The sequence below is a fragment of the Plutella xylostella genome, chromosome 23, assembly GCF_932276165.1.
Source record: "Plutella xylostella chromosome 23, ilPluXylo3.1, whole genome shotgun sequence".
Classification (NCBI taxonomy): domain Eukaryota; kingdom Metazoa; phylum Arthropoda; class Insecta; order Lepidoptera; family Plutellidae; genus Plutella; species Plutella xylostella.
Window position 1 is genome coordinate 3,735,387 of NC_064003.1, and position 21,854 is coordinate 3,757,240.

At 38.6% G+C, this 21,854-nt stretch overlaps 3 protein-coding genes and 2 non-coding genes across 6 annotated transcripts; 1 reads left to right on the forward strand and 4 right to left on the reverse strand.

Annotated features, from left to right (window-relative positions):
- Positions 1-7: 7 nt before the first annotated feature.
- LOC105384247 (sorting nexin-12) lies at positions 8-3,796 on the reverse strand. The gene is made up of 4 exons (XM_038113367.2): positions 3,546-3,796; positions 3,270-3,365; positions 2,494-2,596; positions 8-1,774 (listed from the first exon to the last, which is right to left on the reverse strand). Exons 1-4 carry the CDS (start codon positions 3,714-3,716, stop codon positions 1,647-1,649), a joined length of 498 nt encoding a protein of 165 aa, XP_037969295.1. The 5' UTR covers positions 3,717-3,796; the 3' UTR covers positions 8-1,646.
- Positions 3,797-4,192: 396 nt separating this feature from the next.
- Positions 4,193-13,806, reverse strand: LOC105384273 (pre-mRNA-splicing factor Slu7). The gene is made up of 12 exons (XM_038113550.2): positions 13,500-13,806; positions 13,047-13,201; positions 12,307-12,399; positions 11,863-12,052; positions 11,117-11,199; positions 10,659-10,804; positions 10,033-10,216; positions 9,280-9,425; positions 8,327-8,432; positions 5,768-5,903; positions 5,022-5,218; positions 4,193-4,410 (listed from the first exon to the last, which is right to left on the reverse strand). The coding sequence occupies exons 1-12, from the start codon at positions 13,666-13,668 to the stop codon at positions 4,237-4,239; spliced, it is 1,779 nt and encodes a 592-aa protein (XP_037969478.2). The 5' UTR covers positions 13,669-13,806; the 3' UTR covers positions 4,193-4,236.
- A 61-nt stretch (positions 13,807-13,867) lies between these two features.
- LOC119692579 (vang-like protein 1) lies at positions 13,868-20,254 on the forward strand. Of its 2 annotated transcripts, XM_038113633.2 has the most exons (7): positions 13,870-14,249; positions 14,363-14,503; positions 15,259-16,218; positions 16,822-17,009; positions 17,780-17,892; positions 19,468-19,656; positions 20,027-20,254. In XM_038113633.2, exons 2-7 carry the CDS (start codon positions 14,418-14,420, stop codon positions 20,144-20,146), a joined length of 1,656 nt encoding a protein of 551 aa, XP_037969561.1. In that variant the 5' UTR covers positions 13,870-14,249; positions 14,363-14,417; the 3' UTR covers positions 20,147-20,254. The 2 variants fall into 2 exon arrangements, with proteins under 2 accessions (XP_048485444.1, XP_037969561.1); XM_048629487.1 differs by having other exon boundaries at positions 13,868-14,503.
- On the reverse strand, positions 16,238-16,309 carry Trnae-cuc. The gene has a single exon. It is a non-coding gene; the product is annotated as a tRNA-Glu (tRNA).
- Trnae-cuc lies at positions 17,284-17,355 on the reverse strand. Its single transcript has one exon. It is a non-coding gene; the product is annotated as a tRNA-Glu (tRNA).
- Positions 20,255-21,854: the final 1,600 nt, after the last annotated feature.

The following is a 21,854-nucleotide window of genomic DNA, read 5'->3' on the forward strand; positions in this document are numbered from 1 at the left end:
ATTTATCGACATGATAGCAAATTTATTTCATTACATAACCTATATGATCGACATAATTATTACAATAATAAACCAATAAATTGTGTTTTAACAAAATATCGACACAATTATAAAACGTTAATGTTAAATTCTAAACAGTCGTTTAGCATCACCCAGTGATTTAAACATTTACTAATGACATTCTAGTACAGTTTATAAACTGTACCAATTATTATTATTTATTCAATTGAGGGGCTGTAACTGAAAATACTAGGACTTGTATTAAGTAATTAAGGATTAGGTATTTTCTTGTTCTGTGTAATTTACTCTTCCAATAGCCAGCTAATTGAAACAGATATAGATTTTTTATTCAGAATATTTCCAGATTTACCCCTCAATCAAAGTATAAGTATACATTTAAATTATCTATTCTATGCTCAATCAAGGCATTAGGTTTAAACCATATTTAAAATATGTTTTTGTTTTGTAACTTGCATTAATTAAATAAAAATCTTAACTATTAGCGTGTAAACTAAAAGTAAAATTATTGTTTAAATTAATTATCCGACGGAGAATCGTGTGCTTCCGACTTTTGGTTGAAGTGTGACGAGTTTGTGATTTAAGTTCGACCACTAACGATATTTTGTATAGCAAGGATAACATTTTAGTTACTTTTCTGCACTCAAAGTGATTAAACTACTTTTACAAATGAGGCCACTGGTGATCGTATAAAACATCAAACTTTTCAATCTATTATTTCTGAGCTACCTTCATATTATGCGAAAACACACTTTATCCTGCAAACTAACACGAATCAAACACGTAATATAAATGAGATTATAAAATACCTCTGACAAAATACGAGTGAGGACTGAGTTACAAATAATCCATTAACAATAATGCCTCATAAATTAATTTTAAAATTAGATTTAGAATACGTTCGAATACACATACATATTTGCTACTTAACAAATTTAATCAATATTGCTTAAATTCCAACATAACTACGAAAATTTTGTTCAATATCAAAACAAATGAATGTTACGTTCGGTCACTTTTGCCTCTGATTGTATCTCGTTCAATTACCTATATTCCAAATGCGAAAGATCGTAAGTGACTCGACCTTGCCATATCGAATAACTGCAAAATAGAGATCGTTATCCTATTGCATAAAGTAATGTTTACCGTGGAAAGTTCATCAGTCGCTAATTCCACATTCTGAAATAGACTTTAAATGTATCTCCATAAAATATAATCTGTGGAATGCAGTTATTGAAACACAGTGCGTTAAACGTTATTTCCATAAAGTCTGCATTGCAAGTTCGTTTCAAATGGAATATTATTGCATGTTCTGATTTAATAAATATTCTTTATACAACAATGTAAAATGATCGCGTGACATCACAAATGCAATAATACTCGCACTATAGTGCCTCTGTTTGGGACAAATCTCTCGTTACTTTTGTAAATACACAACTCTTTAATATACACACATAATATATCCATTTAATTTAAACATTCACCAAGTCTCTGATCATGATTAAAAAGATCTTAACATCATTTTAAAAACAAACCACCTGGCCACCAACAAAACCCTGCTCCAAAAAAAGTTTATACACACCAAAGAGGTTTGTCCCAACGGCTGAAGCTCGGAATACTTATGTGTATTATGTGTTCCGTATCTTGCCGGGCACGTAGTTGCGGTCGATGGTGGGCTCCTGCAGGAACATGTGCAGGCATCGCTCGTTCTGCGCCAGTGGGTGGCCCGCTATCTTGTTGATGAACACTTCTAGACCTGGAATGTGGGAAAGATTTTGTTTATGGGTGTTTGTTTTTAAACATATTTGACCTAAAGGTAAGTTGACTGATTGCAAGTGGACTGTGTGAGAAGTGAACTCAATGACAAAGCAACTAAGGGCAAAGTGGACCAATAGCAATGTCATAAACTTTTGGGCACCGATTGAACAAAAGACTTTTATGTTATAAATTGAATGACTTTTATGTTATTGAACTGAATAGTTATTTGTGTTATGAAAGTTAAAATATAGTTTTGCTACAGTTTACATAAATGCTTGATATGCACAGTGAACTTGTCTGTGACTGAGCTGTGTGACTCATTTAAAATCTCATATTCATTGAGAGAGAAAATAACCTTATCTATCTAATAATAATTTCTTGATAATACATTTCTAGCAATTTAATTGTTATTTGAGATATGTACTTATGTTTGTCATTGCACAAAAATAATTTCGAACTTTATGATTCATTATTATTTTTTTACTAGAAATGGTAAGGTCTAAATTTTTAAATTAAATGTTTGTTTAATTGGATTGCCTGACCAGGATATGAACACAGATCAGTGTTATATGAGATTGCAAAATAATAAGATAAAATCCTCATGTAAAAGCTTCTTGTTTCACTTTTCAGAAAGATAACATAAAAGATTATCACTACCACAGCAAAAACAAAACCACACCACAAAAGCAAAAATGTTTGTAGCACATATAAAATTACCTTTTCTACGGTCTTCAATGAACTCTTCTTCAAAGATGCCATCATCTCCTCTAAACGGTAGTTGTCTCTTTAACGCTTTACCAGGCAAGGGGGGGACTACAATCTGAAACACAAAGTTATGTTATTAATAGGAAAAATATTTATGATGTCCTCAGATAAAGAAACATTATGGAAATGGTTAATTATGTATTTTTGAGCTTTCTGATAAGCCAATTTGTGGTTGAAAAGAAATTTAGTGCCATTTGATTTGCATACAATTAAAATATAACAGATGTGTGCTGGTATGAAATTTTAAATTAAATATACCCTAGTAAACAAGTGGGTCATTGGAATACCTAACTCATATGTGGTAGGTTGGTACTTGTGAAGCCAATGGTTTTTGCAGCAGTGGCTTGAGTAACAATTTCTTTTGTTACATGCACAATGGTAAAGTTCATTGCATTATGTTGATGACTCATATCATACATGACTATGGGTTGGAGACATCTATGACTGTATGCTTGCTTACAAATAGGTAATATGGTGGTTAATAATAGTTATGAGAACATAAATAATGTTGTTCTTATGTACAGATAGAAGCAGGTGTATTACCCTATTTGGTATTTTCAAGTTGAAAATAGGTGGGCGTTTTTTTTGTCAAGCTGATAACAGTAAACTAATAAAACAAAGAGTGATTATACTCGAATCCAAAACCAATGCTTCAGTGACCTTGATAACGTGTTTTCACAACATGTTTTATCAGTGCATGAGAACAAAACATTGGTTCAGTGTCTTACCTTACTATCTCTCTCTAATTCGTTTCTAAGCCATTCAAAATCGCTGTACCGTCGCCTCACGGTGGACTCCTTCACTTTGAATACGGGCAGGTTCGTCTGCAAGCAGGAAATGGGAATTACTTCAATAATTATAGTAAATCGGCGCAATAATACATTCAATTTGACAGTTTCATTCTGCCGAAGATTGCTCCTAAATGCGGAGTTGTAATGCAAGTTTCACTGCGTAAATGTGTAGTCTAATTATGCGGGGATGATTCTAGATGAGTAATAACGTACCCTCATACGGACTTCGTAATCCGTGTATCGTTTTTTCCCGACACCCATGGTGGTGACGGGGTTCACCACGTCGATCTCTAGGAAGTTGGCCGGCGCCGCGTACGCGTCGTCCAGCGTCTGTTTCTTAACATTTAATCGCCTAGTTGCGTCGGCTGTCGTATCCTCAGCCATTTTATTCGTTTATTTGATAAAAACAATCACAAACTATAATCGGACGGCCCCCTTTGAAAAAGGAAATGACATGAATGACGTTTGGAAGAATTTGCAGTGTTGCCATTATAGTGCTTTTAATTTCTACCAATAAAACGACCATTTCGAGTGGAGTTATTATTCTGAGATCCATTTGAATGTGCAATGCAAGTTGAAAATGTAACAGCACGCAGTCAATGCGTGAATCGCTTCCATCTGCGATCTACAATCCCATGGTGGAACATATTATCATACCATGGAATTAATTACTGTTACTGTTAATTTTACTTTATGCAAACCGTTATGATTTTTTACTAACGCCATCTATGTAATACCATGTTATACTTCTTATCTAAAATATGATTGTCAGAAAACTACCTACCCAATTAATAGCTGGTCACACTATGCATATTTTTTACAGTAATGGAATTTAGCCAACCAGCCATATTAAAATCTCATAATGCTTAAAATAATTTATTTGATAATTCCTTAGATATAAAATTTACATGAACTGACTCATAGGGTCTTCCTCCCGTCTTCGCTTCATCATGTACGCCTCTAGTTCTTCTTGAGACGGTTCCTTGACGTCGTACATGCTGTTGTATGGACGTTTCCTCTCATCCATTCCTAGTAAATGGTCAGCTCTCTTCTGGCTTCGTTCCTCAGCTTCGAGGGCCTACGAAGATAAGATTATAAATTAGTCATTAGTTTATTTAGAATTAAGATATAAAGTACTTAGAAGGCCACTTGCACCAACATATTTTATGATTTATGCCCCTATGAGAACTTGTAATACATTTGTGTATAGATTTGATTTCATTCGTGCTTATCGTTAGTTTGATCAATTAAAAAACACTTAGGAAAATTCAATTTTCATTTGCAATTTCAGTTTTTGTCTCTATGTTTGTAACTCTCTTGGATACAAGAATGTATTACAATGTAGACAGTAAACAATGTTATATTAGTTTAGATATTTTAAGAATATTTGCACGATACGTTGACGTCACGCAGTCGCAGTTAGCAATAATAGATAGACCACGAACTGTTACTTTGTATTGTATGTTGTATGCATAATTTACAAAATTCATCAATATATCTAATATGTACGTATAATTCCCAAAAAATATTCAGCCACTAGCATTCTCGCCCGCGCAAGCTTCCATCAGCACTCAGTAATAAGGTGAAAGAATTTTTGAAATTGGCTAAGTAGGTACTTTTCGAGCCCAGTAAACAATTAATTTCATCCCCTTTATAATAATACAATTTGGGCATGGATTAAAAACTCACCTTCTTCAACTTTTCTTCTTCGCTCAACATCTTCTCTTTCTTGGCTTTTCTCTTCTCTTTCTTTGCCTTCTTCTTCAACTTCTTCTTGTTCTTCTTCTTCTTGCTGCTCCTCTCGGTCTTGGTTCTGTGGTCGTCTTCCGAAGAGCTGTCTGAACTGCTGGATGACGACGACGATGATGATGATGAAGAGCTTTCGGCTGTGGGTACAATGGAAATATTTTATGTGGGTTTATGGTAAAGAAAAGTAAAGCAAGGTAACCTGTGACCGTTTAATACGACCAAAAGGGCTAGCACGGTGCGCATTTAAGACGTTACAAAAGTTTTGCATCGCGCTCACTCATATCGCGCAGCCTCAAGAGCGAGCACGACGGAGAACTTTTGTCACGTCTTAATAGCGTCCCGTGCTACAGGACCTATACGACCAATAAGATTGGCAATGTCACAAACGTCAGACTAAATATAAGTACTTTTAGTTATCACTGGTTCTTTCATTTTACGGTCTGTAATATGTACGTCGTGTAATCTGCGTAGACGCAGTGTAAGCACGTCGGGCCGTCAAACTCTCCGGTTTTAGTAACAAAGCGTCACGTTAACTTATCCAGCCATAGTTTTAAATTTGTCACCGAACACATTAGCCGATTCGCAAGTTAGATTAGCCGTCAATCGCTGTTTACCTTGGATGCTTCGTACCTATAGGCTATAGATAGGCTATAGATAGCCGATGCAGATAACAATAAAATACATACCAGTCTTCTTATCCTTCTTCTTCTTCTCGGGACTCTCCTTGTCAGGTGCAGTCGAAGTGCTCGCTTGCTGGCTGGAGGATGGCTCGGGCACGTCCAACACCACCGACTTGCCCGCCTCGCCGACGCAGTACGACATCTGGCGGGGAAAAGGTTTGGTTTATAGATTTATGTAGTTCAAAATTTTAAATTTTTGAAGTAAATGAGGTATGTATATGTTGTATTCATTCTTACTTGGCACAAAAGGATAAAAAAACTTAGCCCCAATGGACAACATTTCATTTTCTTTACCCTATATTTTTATTAGTTATTCGGAAAGTTTATAGAAAATTAGTGGACCCGTATTTTTTATTTTGTATATACCTAAATTTTTGCATGTTATTTTTAACTTTGAAGTTAATTATTTTAAAACCGGAAGTGACGTCACGTATTAGGCTCAATTTTTAATTTGTCTATTGCCTGAGTCTCGAAAAAAAACATAAATGACACTGACAAGTGACATTTAAACTTTGTTTACATGCCAACCAACAAATGGGTCATTTTCAAATGACCTTGATATTTCTAATGATGGAAAGTAGGTACTTATCATGTAAAAAAATAAGCAGAAGCATTTTTTCAGCTGTGTAGGCGGTGGCATGCTCTGGGACATATTATATAGAGGTCATCTCTTAATAATAAATATAAAAAATAGTCAGAAAGTGTCAGAACAGAATTAATGAAAATGACCCAAATAAACAACAACGTCACGATAAAACGTCAACGTCAATCAAAAATGAAAGTGACAGTTACTTTGTTTTTAAATCTATAGGCTTTGATCATCAAAATGCATCGCACCTGATGCATGACGTCATCAGCACTTTTTTACTATTTTATGATTTTCTCGAAAATGATACATCCAAAAAATACAAAAACATTTTTTTTGTGGCCTTTAGAGCTAAATCTCGAAATGGTTTTCGATTTATAGCAGCTTTAGTTTTTTGAAATGTTGTCCATTTCGCCATACTCAGTCAGATCATAACCAGGGATTCATTGTCGACTCTTGACACATCTGTCAAGAATTTAATATGGAAATGACGTATAATTGATGAACTAATCCCTGGTTATGATCTAACCGTGTATGGCGAAATTGGGGCTTAGTGCCAATTTCTCCATAGTCGGTTAGAGCATAACCAGGCATTAGTGGTTGACTTTTGACACATCTGTCAAGAATTTTATATGGAGATGACGTACCTATAATTGACGAACCAATCCCGGTCGGTTAGATAACCGACTATGGAGAAATTGGGGCTTAGTGTGTCATTTTTCATTCAGTACCTTTCCTGACGATGGCATTTCTCTGAACCGGCCATGCTGTGATAACCGTTGATTGACAGCTGAAATAGTCGCAAGGTCCGGTAGCACAGCGTTGACGAAGCCCTGTTTACGCAGCCGAGGTAGACTTTCCGCTTCGTAAAGTCTACGGGCTTCCTCTAACTTCTCCCCACTTAAAAAGTAGCACCTAACCATTTCATAGTACTCATGGTTAGAGAACATTTTGCGCGCACACACCACACACACAAACACAACACAAATCGGCCTGAGGCCCTACCCAGACGGCACAGTGAAAGAAAAACAGGTGTTTGAATTAACAAAGACACGTGTAACACGGAAGGGGTGCGCGCGACGGACGTCAGACGAATGATGAACACATTACCCCATTAGTGAATGCGGCATCCTTTGCGAAAGAAACTCCGCCCCTTTCTCACGCTAAACAAGAGTTTATTGGTTTATTGCAGCAATTAGGTCTAATTTCGGCTTTGTTTATATCGTGAGAAACCGACCGCTTTTAACATTTATTACTAAGTGACCATTCTATTCTATTGTTGTCTGCGGGGGTGTATGTACCTGCACCAGGCTCTCTCGAATGGAACATTTGTGCATATCCCTTAGGTCTATAATCCATTCGTACCTTAACCTTATTTGACACAAAAGGAAAACAATGTTTGTGTGTCTTTTTAATCAAAATGATTGATTCATACAAATGGAAGTAATCTACAGCTAAATTAAATGCTTTAATTAAGAAATTAATCATTTTTGCTGGTAAGTACTTCATTGGTTGTTATGTGTTAGTTTATTTTAAAACCTAGTTATTAAATAAATTCAAATAAAAAGACACACAAAGATTGTTTACATTTTGTGCCAAGTAAGAATGAATGAAGTTTGAACTGTCTATCTTTCGCGAATTTTGACATTCAGATTTCATTTCCGGGCTTAGCGTTAATTCACACGTACCACAACCACACCACGTCGCAGCGACATAATGTGGTCAAGCTGTGGTCGGTCCGTGGTTGCGATGTGGTCGTATTACACAGGTGGTCGATAACAACGGCAAAATGTGGCACGTGTGAATTGGATTATTCATTTTCAATACAAAATATACGCCCGACCACACGGCGTAGTTGTGGTGTGGTAGTGGTACGTCTGAATTGACCCTTAGTTATAACATGCTGCACACGTAGGATTCTGCCTAGTATACCCTTTTTGCAACACTCTGTATACCTATTAAACAGTGATGTGACTGACCTTGATGTGCGAGTGGCAGCACTTGTACCCCCACGCGCCGCCGCGCCAGTGCGAGCCCCACACGCTCGTGTGGTTGTTGATGAGCACGTCCTCCAAGTATTTGCTCCTGTTGACAGATTGATAGATCGGGTTAACAATCATAATAATGTAGGTAAATAGAGACTTGTGTATCAAGCACAAGAAGCTTAGGCAAGCAGTGGGAGAATTGGCTACATAAAACAACAGAACAGGAACAGAATGTGATTAAGCACTCGATGATTCGCTCCTCTGGCACACCCTCCGGAATTTACTATAGCAGTATCTCATACCAAGAGGAAACACCAACAAACAAATCCGAATTAGGTACTCCTGTACGGCTACGGCTTTTCCGTGACAGGAAAAAAAGTGGCTCTCAAAACCCAAAGCCGCTGAAACAAATTACAGTATCATTTACAGCACTATCTCGTACCTGGCTATCTTCTTCTCCTGTCCGGCGGCGAGTGTGCCGTCGCGGTTGTATCTAGTGAACACCTCCGTCTGTGCCAGGAGCAGCTCCTTGCTTCTGCAGCACTTCGGGACCACTAGCCCATGCTAAGAGACCAGTCGGGTGTCGATTGCCCGGATTTAAAGACTCATGCATCAAGATCGACAAACCAGTAGGTATATAGAATTAGACCACTGCTGACTGTGCTGACCCAGGCTAAATCAAAATACGATGCTTCATGATTATTCAGCTATGGCTGGAATAATTAAAAACCAAGAGGCTTCACCAACAAATAAACCCGAATTACGCCCGTAGCCGATGTGACAAGGAGCGGGCCCGTATACAGCTGTTTAGTCACAGGAAACATTGTGGCTCAAAAACCCTACAGCCGATGAAACAAACTGTATAGCAGTGTCCCATACCTAGCTATTTTCTTATGATTTGATCCTGTGGCGCACCCTGTGGATTTTACTATAGCAGTATCACATACCTGGCTATCTTCTTCTCCTGTCCGGCGGCGAGTGTGCCGTCGCGGTTGTATCTGGTGAACACCTCCGTCTGCGCCAGGAGCAGCTCCTTGGGAGGCGCGTGTAAGTGCTCTTCGCCACCGTACTTCTGTAGGACTTCTTGTTTCACCTGTGGATTGTGGGGGGGTGTTTAGTAGGTACACAGACTAAAATGTAAGGGCATTGTCTGCGACGTACGGTAAAATTTATGAAACCTAACAGGCCGTTTAGAGCGACGCGGACAGCTCCGTTCAGTTCAATTCATCCGTGATGGACGCAAAACCTCATCCGCGTGCGGACGGTCCGCTTCGCTCTGAATCGGCCGTTACTCCCCTTACCTACAGGACCTATAGGTCGACTAAAACGAAACTTTTCTATCACAACATCAATTATTATAGGTTATATTAGACTATCTTCATCAATTAATTTCATTAGGAAGTTCAAAATCGGGGATCAATGACAGCTGTAGCTGGAAGCGGATATATGAAGGCCGAGAACTGAATGTTTTAGCACTGCTTCAAAAAGGCCTATATCCAGCAGTTGTCTGTCGATTGTTGATTGTCTAATGATGACAAAAATCAGCATCCAAACTACATAATGTTATCATTGTAAAAGAGGATATAAGTATTGAAAATGGCGGAATATTGTCATTTTTTAAAATGCCCTAATATTGACATTCAAAATGGCCGCCGATCCAACTGTCAAATTTGATATTCCAAAATGGCGTTCCCACTCACCTTAGTCTTGAACAGGTCCTTCTTCTCCCTATACACCTCATGCGTCCTCTGAAGCTTAGTCGGTTCAGCCAACAGATGCAGGTCGAGCCCTCGGTTGTGGGCCTCCCACGCGAACAGCTGTGCCTGGGCGTGGGACACCGTGTCGCCGGAGAAACGGACGAAATTCTCGCCGGCGTAGTCCGAGCTGCGGACGGTAGATGGCGTTAGTGAGATGTTATAGTTTATGGCGTTATGGTAGATAACTATCACTAGTATTCATTCATTTTTAGTAGGTACTTATGGTTGTTTCTACTATAAGGTATGGTAACGTTTGAATAATTTGTGGTGGGTATGGTTGTGTTTCTACGAAGATTTATGTGATGAATGCTCTGGGGACTTGGACCCATAGTAAAATACTTCTTTACGTATATTATTACTATCCGATTTTAAGATTCTAAACCACTAATAAAATAAACTTACTTAGTGTGGATGCGATAAACGCGTATATGTAATGTGTATAACTTTTACCACTTTTTAAAGTTTAGACATAATTCTTTCGCGATCAAGTCATCTATATAGTCTATTCTTAAGCAGCTTCTTTGCCAAACATACACACAAATATCAGTTAGGCATTTATTAATACTTACTCAGCCGCACTCGGATTAGGGTTGTCCCTCATAGATCTGGTCTTGGGGTCGTAGTACGCGGAGTTGGGGTCCAGATTGCGGAGGTACTTGGCCGTGTCCTCTCTGATGCGGAGATTGCGCACCGTGATACGTTGCTTGGAGTCCACCTGCGGAGATATGGGTTTTGTAGTGAGTGATAGTGATTTAGAAGTTATGTTGTTTTATATGAATGTTTAAAAACGAAGCTTACTCCTATAATAAACAAGATTTATCGTATTTATCTGATGTTTTCTTATCATTTGACGACAATAAATAAGTATAAGTCTAAATCAATAATCATATTCTCGGTAGTAGCGTGTTTAGTCGATGTTTTTCTATTTTGTCATAAGTTGGTCATGGATATCCACGTCATCTTAAGTTTTGTCTCGTTTCCGTATATTATATCTATAATCTGAATGGTAAGAAAACATGCTTCATACCTTAGTTCCGGGCATGTCCACTTCGTCCACATATTTGTCTTCATCTTCCTCAGCATTATCGTCTTCATCCACTGCATCAGGGTCTGAAACATAATAAGTATAAAGTGAATTACCTAGTATATATTTATAATTTTGGAGTTTTATTTTTCGGAGTGCCAAAATCATGGAAGCAATCTTCTGCTGTTCTAAAAGGGTGTACATATTAGTAGTAAATCTAAATTCGTACGCGTTATTTATTTATTCTAGTTTTCTACACACCACAATCCTCATGTTAGGAAAAAACTGGTTTATTTATAAATATATATATTTTACTTAATGTACCTACTTACTTATATCTACTTATACACCTACCTAGCTTACTCAAATATACACACATTCCACACATACACACACACACAACACAACACAACCCATCCTAATTAATATACCTCGCGTTCGTGACTGAGGTCACAACACTAAGGGCCAGCTGAAAACCAGCGCTGTGGCCTCTGGCCACAGCACACGCTGAGCTGAGCAGCAACCTTGTTTGTTTATATTGTATTATTTTATGTTTTTTTCATATATTTTTTTTGTAGTATTCTTTTTTTTCCTTTTTGTTTCTGTTTTTATTGTTCAGTGTGTCAAATAAATGTTTCTTTCTTTCTTTCTTTCTTTCTGGTTTGATGATTTGTATAGTAAATGTTTAAGATATATATAGATATCTTTATATATAGATATCTTTATAAATAGATAAGATATATAGATACCTTGTTCAAGCCTCTTAGCCCTCAGCTCTCTCTTAGCTTCTTCCACCTTCTGGAACTCGTCAATGATGGCCCTGTGCGCCGCCGGGTCGTAGCCGTTCCAGCGGTCGCGCTTCCCGTCGTAGCTGAGGTTCAGGTCCGGCTGGGCGAACTCGTCCGCCGATATGGCTTGGTTGGTGAACTTTGCGCCTATCTGGAAGCGAGATTGATGGATAAATATTTAATTTGTATGTAAATGTATACAGAAATTACAACAAAGACAGGAGATTTAAAATGTAACGGTTTCATGTTATTTTCTGAACAGGATTGATTTGACAAAATTAAAATATATAAAAATGTCTTTGTTTAAATTGGATGTAAAGACCCAGCAGCATAGGCATCATTTGAAATGGGAGTTTGGCTATGATGGTGAAAAGACAAAACTTTTGTTGGTGTCACAATACTTACTTTCCTTGGCCTCTCCAAGCAGTCTTTCTTGGCGTGTGTCATGGCTCCACAGTTCTCGCAGGCACCCTTCCTGTATTTTGTTGCTACTTTTGTCTGTGGAAAACACAAAGATTATTCATAAACTAATAAATATCAGTGAAATATAATTTTGTAATTAAATATTATTATTAATAATTAGACTATAATTTTAAGCCTCATATTCACTAGGCGACAAATTGTCGCAGAACCTGTCTAGGCACATGACGTCTACGTGTCGCCGCGACGTCGCGCTCTGTTCTGCGACGTCGCACGCGACTATACAGCGACATCTACGTGTCGCAGAACAGGTTCCGTGTTTTGTCTCGCGAGACAGAACTTCCAGCGACATCAGTCTAGCGACGCTGTTGCAGAGTGTGGACGCGTGCGCGACTTTTAGCACGCAGCACTAACTGCCACGACTTCCTCGGGCGACATGTCGGTGGAGACTGCTGGTGTGGACAAGCAACATGTATCACGACGTGTTACCAAAATGTTCTGAGAACACGCACCGTAGATGTTCTGTAACAGTCTCAGAACTTGTGCCCTAGTGAATTCGAGGCTTTAAGGACTATGATCATTGTGAGGTGGTCAGTGAACATAAAGACCATTCAAGAGCAGTTTCTTATTGACCAAAATTTTAGGATCTTAGGAAAACTGGAATAACCTTAAAAGTTAAGAGCAAAGCTTATGGGCAAAAGCTGTTATACTATGTATAAACTTACAGCATCAACTCCCTTCTTGTAGAAGGTATCAAGCCTGGTGAAGCCAGCCTCCCGGTCTTCCTGTGGACGCTGATGCTTGAGTGTGGGCCCAGCCGTGCCATAGTACCATGGCGCCGATGATATATACTGTGGGATGTGCGGGTTGATGTCCTTGCCTGGAATAGGAGGCATGGATATAGTTATGTAAACCATATCTTTTACCGGATACCAATTTTATTGAGACTATAATTTGATATAGGGTCTAGTATCAGTAAAGACTTAAATTGATGACTGCACAGCAGTGTCTACCAAGAGTAGTTAGCAGATATAAATGTTAACTGACCAAATACTCTTTACGAAGTTTTTTATAACTCTGTCCTGACTGATTCCTGAGGGTTAGTTAAAAACCAAATGATACATTTATAGGTTATGTCCAAATTAAATAACAAATAAGAACGGTTAGCGCCAAGTTACCTGTCTCATCCACAGCAGCGGGCGCAGTACCAGCCTTCCGAGCCTCTTCCAACTCCTTGGCTTTCCTCCAGTCTTCCCTGGACTTCTTTTTAGGTTCCTCATCCTCTTCACCAGTTTCGTCTTTGTTGCGCAATAGCTGCGACACTGACGCTCTGGTGGTCGTCGTCATGGTTTGTTAGAGTGTTCTTTCTTGCTGGCTATCCGATTTTAGTATTTATGTGGTTGTACTGAGCTGATTTTTAATGGTAAAAACATTTATCACAAACACAACAACGCAACCATTTTGATATTTTTGACAGATAACTTTACGTTTAGAAATTAAATAGAAAAATAATGTCTGATGATGGTTGCTGACTGCGCCTTGACCAAAACTGAAAGCTGGGGATGAAAGACTTCTTCTTCTTCATAAAGTACCAAAATTCTCTTTATTCTTCTAACCATTAGATTTGCCTTTTCTCTTTGATGTCGGCAAAATTCAAGATTTCCGAACTAAAGCAGTAATTATTAACCAGGCAATTTGAAAAGTTCTTGTAGTAGAGTGTTGAAGCGAGATAGTTTAATATTATGACATTAGTTAAAACGAGAGGCACAATATAATGATATTTACGATCATCATTTTTAAAAATAGCCACGTAATGTTAATGGATTCATGATTGACGACGCTGTTTCTTGTGAAAAACCCGTAATTTTAACTGAAATGAGATGATAATTTTACATTGCTGTAGCTCAAATACTCCCTAAAACCCTTCTGTAAGTGTGGGTGTGAAAAATGCGTGTTATTCGTGTGTGAAAAATTGAGTTCACGGTTGCTTGCTTCCGGAGTGCTATCCGGGGTATTTTAATTACCTTTGAGTGGTTTCCAGGTAAACTATGGACTGTGCTCATGGATAATGTTGAGTTTCTCGACTTATTGTTACAATGGAGACAGAATCTGTGAGGTCGGAGCTGAGCAGTCGGTCTAGGCGATCATCCAGACACAGACAACATACCCACAGGAGCACTAGGTTAGTTCTCATGTCCTACTTTATTCTAACTGGTCCTAATCTGGTTCTTGTTAGCCACAACATACCGGAATAAATGAAATCCTATTTGAAATACAGTAATTATTTTAATTACAATATTTTTTTTGTGAAGATGAAGCTATCTGCTACAATGCTGTTGTTCATGTTCAGATTTTGGTTCTGACTAACTACTAGCCATTTCTACTTCATAATGCTTAAGTTAAATGTCACTATCAGTACTTATATGTACCTATGTATTTACAAGTTGTTCTATTATCTATTAGATGTGTAATGTGTATGATGAGATAGATAATAATTATGTTATTCATAAACTGTTATGAGTTAAAACTTACTTCCTTAGTAAGATTTATCAGTGTATTGACCATACTCTTTCCTTTTACTATGTATGTGGCTTAATTCCAAAAATACTGTACTTGGCTAGAACACAGCAGTAAGTTAACAGCATGTTTTTCAATGAATATTTGATGCTCACCCTGATGTTAACTACCATTGTAGCAGTATTTCACAGAATTACATTTCACATTGTTTGTCAGTGTGTAATTACTTCATAAATCATGCAAGAAGATGAAGCAGTTCCTGAAATAGTTACCACAAGCTAACATTGTAGTCTATCTAACTTGTGTACAAACTTAGGCAGCTATAATAATCTAGTTCAATGTCCCCCTGAGACCTTACAGGTGTAGCATAGTAACACATTTGTACAATCCCAACTAATTTCCTCAAATATTTGATTGCAGGAGTACAAAATCTCACAAAAAGGACACCACTGACATGGCACCATTTCAGACCAGTGTTAATCTAAACCCCGAGATGGGCAGAGACGGCCAAGAAGTCATTGAGGTGCAGATCCTCCCGCAAGATGAGAACTGGGGGGAAAATACCACTGCAATCACTGGCAACACTTCTGAAGGATCAGGATCTATGGAGGATGTCAGCAATTGGCCGGCTGAATCAGATAGCGGCTTGAGTTTTGTTTGCGCAAGATATATTGGGACCACTATAACTTTAGGACTTACATTTGTATCTTTTGTCAGTCCATTGGCCATGGTTGTGCTGCCAAAGATTGGGTTTTTTCCCGGCCTGACTGATAATATAGCTATACAGCCATCGCAGAGGATACAGTTATTATCCTGTACAGCAGAATGTAAAGGGATATTCCTGTCCCTAGCGTTCAAGCTAGTATTGCTAGCCATAGGTGTGTGGGCTGTGTTCTTGCGGCCTCGCAACGCAATCTTACCAAGACTGTTTGTGTTCCGTGTGATGACATTAGTGATATTAGCAGTGTGTACATTCTCCTACTGGTTGTTCTACATAGTGCAAATTACTGAAGCCACAAAAGCTTTGGCGGTGGGTGAGGAGGCGGCGGATTATACAGCACTGGTGTCTTATGTATCAAGTTATACTGATACACTGCTGTTTATACATTATGTGGCTGTAATCCTGATGGAGATACGGCATTTAGAGCCAACATATTACATAAAGATAGTGAGAAGTCCAGATGGTGAAAGCAGGTCTTATGCTATTGGACAGTTGAGTATACAGCGGGCGGCTGTGTGGGTTCTACAGAAGTATTACACAGAATTCCCGATCTACAATCCTTATTTGGAGAAACTGCCAATATCGAAGTCGCAAAGAAAAGCGTCAAGTATAAAGTTTTATGATGTGGATGGATCAACCAACGCACCTTCTCAAGCTAGGTAAGAAAACAAAAAGTTATTCCGATACCGGGAATCGAACCCGAGCCTCCTGGGTGAGAGCCAGGTATCCTAGCCACTAGACCATATCGGATATGTGAGGAGTCGTGAAAATATCAGACAGATAAAATGCAGATTGTTTTCATGACTACCATTTTTATTTATTTTTATTACCTATTGCTCTTATAAATATTGCCATTTTATCTTTTAAATAACAGCACTCAATTTACCTTATCTATATTGTTTTAAATCTGGCTGGTTTCCAACGAAATAATACTTTTTTAGTGTTCTTATACAAGATATCCTGCATTGCTTCATTGATGGAAAGCATAATTTTTATGCATCCTACCAAATATTACAAATAAGTACATAAACCATTTCAGCACACAGCAAAGACATCAACTTTCATGACCGTTTAGTCCAATCCACTCGCAACAAACAGAACTAGACTCATCCCGCTCCCACAGATCAAGCAACAGCTACCTATAGTGTGGCCATTAGTCGATTCTCCCTCCCGTCTCGCTGTGCGCATACCTCAGGGAGTGCACAGCAGTTATGGTCAAACTATACCTAACTAACAGCACTATACCCATCCCTCTCCCACAGGTCAGGCACCGGCTCTGTAACCGGCAGTGCGAGCGGGAGGCGCCGCGACTCCGCGTCCGCTCACAATGAACGCTACTATGAGGAGGCAGAGCGAGAGAGGAGGGTTAGAAAGAGACGAGCGAGGCTACTGACGGCCGCGGAGGATGCGTTTGCGCATGTGCGGAGAGTTAGGGTTACTAATGCTAATGGTGAGTAAAAATGTTTTTTTTTATTGTTACGCTAGCTTTTGCTGGGCTAGTGCTAGGATAACTTAATATTTTCATTAATTAAAGTTTTATAGTTATGAAATCATTTTAGAAATCGGTTTAGATTTTTTTAGGCTATTCAATTCAAATAACAAACAAATCTTTCTTTTAATAATAATGTTTTATGTAAAAATATAAAGTTGTAGGTAAAAATATAAAGTAGAATATATTGATTTTTAAAATGTTGTGTCATTAACTACTTTCATACAAAAAGATATTCCGATACCGGGAATCGAACCCGAGCCTCCTGGGTGAGAGCCAGGTATCCTAGCCACTAGACCATATCGGATATGAAGAGAGCTGTGAAATTAACAAACAACTAAAGGCGGATTTTATGACTCGGATAAACTTCTTTGTAGTACCTACATTATTTATTGCCAATTGCCAGATTAATCTTTATCAATATCGTGAGTCATCGACATCGTTGAACTGAGTCAAGATAATATTCATCACATTAGGTAAAAGGGGTGGCCTACCATCGCAGTTTGTCATGTGCCGCTCTGGTCCACAGTATCCCTGTAATCCTACTAATATTATAAATGCGAAAGTTTGTGAGTGTCTATGTTTGTTACTTCTTCACACCAAAACGGCTGAACCGATTTTCACGAAATTTGGTATTGAGTTAGCTGCCACCCTGGATTAACACATAGGCACCACTTTTTACGTATTGGAAACAGCTAGTTATTATATAAAGTATTGTCAATATTTTCCAGGCGGAGCGCTGGGCCCTCGCGAGGCGGCGCAGGCGGTGTTCCCGTCGCTCGCGCGCGCGCTGCAGAAGTACCTTCGAGCCACCCGGCAGCAGCCGAGGCACTCCGCCGACTCGGTAAATAACTACCCTTGTCCAAAATTAATAATGCACATGCAGATCTTCACACCCGAATCATTAAATCGTAAGAGCTTTAAAAAACACTTGCATTTTGCACCTTGTTCGAAAGAAATAGGAGTCAATATCATGTGTCACATAATCGAAAACAACCGATCTGTCAAAGATTTCTATGCGCATTATCAATTTTGGAGCACTGTACCTACCTATTCATTTGTTCAGGGTTTAGGGTGCATTGCATCTAATATTTAAGCCTTTGCTGTTCTACTCAGTCAGTATACTGTCAAAGCAAGAGACTTTAGTCATAGATTTCGTTGGGTTTACGTTCGTTGGAAGGCAATATAAAGCCCATTTGGAAGTGCGGGCGCGGGTTGGGGTTCGAAAAGCGTCAAGAGTCAAGATTGATGCGGGATATGCCGCTTAGTTGTCGCCCGTTGTGGTGGAGGCATGTTATGTTCCCGTGCGGAGCGCTGGCCCTCGCGAGGCGGCGCAGGCGGTGTTCCCGTCGCTCGCGAGTCACCAAATAACAGCCGAGACACTCCGCCGACTCGGTAAATAACTACCTACCTACTCATATTATTATGCTTAGGGTTTAGGGTGCCTTGCATCAAATATGGAGCCAAATTAAATCTATTGATAGTATACTGTCAAAGCAAGAGAGCAAATTTATTTCGTTTCAATGTTTGGTGCTAGTCACCTTTAGATTCAGTTCGATTTACGTTCGTTGGAAGGCAATATAAATTTAATATTACGCCCGTTTGGAAGTGCGGGCGCGGGTTGAGCTTCGAAAAGCGTCAAGAGTCGCCAGTCTGTCGCCATTGATGCGGGATATGCCGCCTAGTTGTCGCCCACTGTGGTGGAGGCATGTTATGTTCCCGTGCGGAGCGCTGGGCCCCCGCGAGGCGGCGTAGGCGGTGTTCCCGTCGCTCGCGCGCGCGCTGCAGAAGTACCTTCGAGCCACCAGGCAGCAGCCGAGACACTCCGCCGACTCGGTACGTGTTTTAGATAGATAGTATATAATACGTTTTATTTGTACACCAAAAAAGAATAAGAAAATTTACAAGTTGTAACTTAAATAGGGTACACACAGGGGCGGTCTTATCACTAAAAGCGATCTTTGCCAGACAACCTTTGGATGGAGGGAATAAGAGATTAAGATTGGGTGGTTGAGTGTACATGTTAATAGTTGTTTATAATTATCACCAGATGGCGCTGTCTACCGAATAGCACATGTGAAGACAGTTTTATGAGGCTCTCTTGGCGGTGTTATGAGAATAAGTTACCTAAATACAAGTGACGCCATTGGTGCATGTTGCGATTGGTCTTGTAGTATCGAGGTGATCCGAATGCTCTCATCGTCTTTTAGTACTTATCATCGACAATGTGCTGTTGGTGTGTCAATTTCTGTAAATAAATAAATTAATAACCTCGATTTCCTTTCTGAGTTACGCTGGTTGGCTTAGCGCTGACGTAAAAGTGATAATAGTCTGGCTGGATCCACTTCTGTACAGCAGCTTATAACATTATAATTATGCGCAGATAGCCTCCATTTTCAACTCTCTCTTTCCCTCACAGGTCCTAGCGCACCTATCGCGCTGCCTCTCCCAAGACGCGTCTCCCAGAGCCTTCCTTGAACCATTCCTTGTGGAAGGACCCGTACTAGCCGCGGAACAGGAGGCCCGGACCGTGCAGCGGTGGTCCTTGATCTCTGATGATCTACTGGCGCGCCCCCTGGCGGATAATATCGAGTTTCAACTGCGACAGGTGAGGGGTTAAGATATATGTAATTTAAGTGGAAAGTTAAATTAGGTACTCGGATGTTTATGGTTGATAAATTCCACTTTGAAGATCCATTGATTTATTGTATGTACGCTCCAGTGTTGCCATTTTGTAAACTAATATTAGTTGATTGAAGTTGGCAACACTATCCCGCAAGCTTAACTGTAGGCTTGATCATGGGTGGACCCCCAAGCCTTCATTCACACATCCAAATAAAGATTAAAAGAGTATATCATAAGATAGATTATGTCCAACGGATGCATGTTGAAAGTGCCATAATAGCACTTTCCGAGGACTTTACGACTTTCTATTATAAGTTTTACAACAACTAAAACTTAAACTTTCTCTCTTCCAGGGAGACATATCGCTAGTCTGCTCCATAAAGCAGCTGCCCAAGTTCACGCTAACAGAAGAAGTGGTGGACCCGAAGAGCAACCGCTTCGTTCTACGTCTCAACTCGGAGACGTCTGTCTGACAAGAGGAGCCTGTCGAGCACAGGTACGTCTGACGGTTAATGGAGTGGTTTTAGAGTGCTTGTTACGACATTCGGTAGATAGGCCGTGTAATGAGAAAAAGGATACTTGTCGATAGGTTTATACGGCGGCTTTACGGCCACTTTGGCCCTGAAAGTCTCTACCTTCCTTATTTTAAATGGTATTAGACAAAAGGTCAAACTGAGGTGTGTTATAAACCAATACTGACGCTTGCTCTCGTGTAGGGCTATCTCTATTAGTTGATTTTCAAAATGAACTTTTTGTCTGATGCTAATTTGAATGAAGAATAGCTGGTTTACTATGATAAACAGATAAGGAGATATTTCTAAACGGCACACTAGTTAGGGGCAACTACCCTATCGATAAGGCTCTATCTATTGGATAGTGTAACGAGTACCTAAGGGCCGCACGCGATGTAACGTCATTACAGTTTTGTGCTCTTTGCATGAGTTATATTTGATGGATAGAAAATTAATTGTTGTATGAACATCTGCTGAGAACTGTATCAAATAAGCGCAGATTTTTAAAGAAGTTCTGATAAAATTAAATGATAGTTTAGGGCAATGTAATGCAACCGTGTTTTGTAAGCAGCTCTTTTTGAACCATTTTACTGTGTGTTTTTGTCGTTAGGACGTTTCGATAGCTAATGCTTCGGTCCGCCAAGTTATGCACAAAGTATAGGATAGTAACATAGCTGCTACATACAAATTTTGGAAGTCTAATTTTGAATCTCAAATATTCTAAATTTTTACTGTGCAATCATATGCCTAGTACTCATATCTACTCAACGTAGGATGAAAAATAAACTTCAAGAAGGAAATCATCTCGTTTGGAGAAAGAGTCTGCATTCTTCTTAAATATAAATTTATAATAAAATAACCTATATTTTATGACGGTACTCAAGATGTTGAAGCCAGTTAAAGTTATCATCACGTATTTGACTTTTTATAAAAGCTCAATAAGTATATTAATTTTTAGAAGCATTTTGTACATTGTGTCATATACAATTCTACATATTTCATATTTATTAGTATTAAGATATAATCTGAGTGATCATAGCACAAAATTATAGGTAGGTTGCTAGTATTACAATTATATTCTAAGTATAAAATATCTAACAGTATTGTACAAGTTAAATTTGAACAAACAGGATACATTTGTTTATGATTAATGAGTGTACAACATACATTAAAATATATTCTGTAACAACTAATAATCCAGTGTATATTTTTGTACATTTTATTATTTATGTTATTTACCTAGTACCTACACCATATCATACTATAGGGCCTTTAGTTTTTCTCTGGAATCTGGATAAAAGCGATACTTAGTTTTAGGTGATTTAATAAAGAGTTCAAGCTTTTGTAACTTTTTCAACTCAAAAAAAACTCAACTTTTTGTCGTCATTATGTTATAGATACGATATGTTGTCGTCCTTATTTTTATGTAGCTTTATTAAATCACCTACCTAATATTTTAAAGGATTGCTCTCGTATGAACTATAAACAGTATTTATTAATTATACATATATACTTAGCTACATAATTGTTATGTAACCACTGATTAACAATTTAGTGTACTTAGTTGTAATTTTAATGATTATGCTACAGTAGGCTAGATATAATATGAAAGATTGCTTAAGTTACAATTTAATATGTATGTAAGTACTTATTAGGCTTTTTATCACAT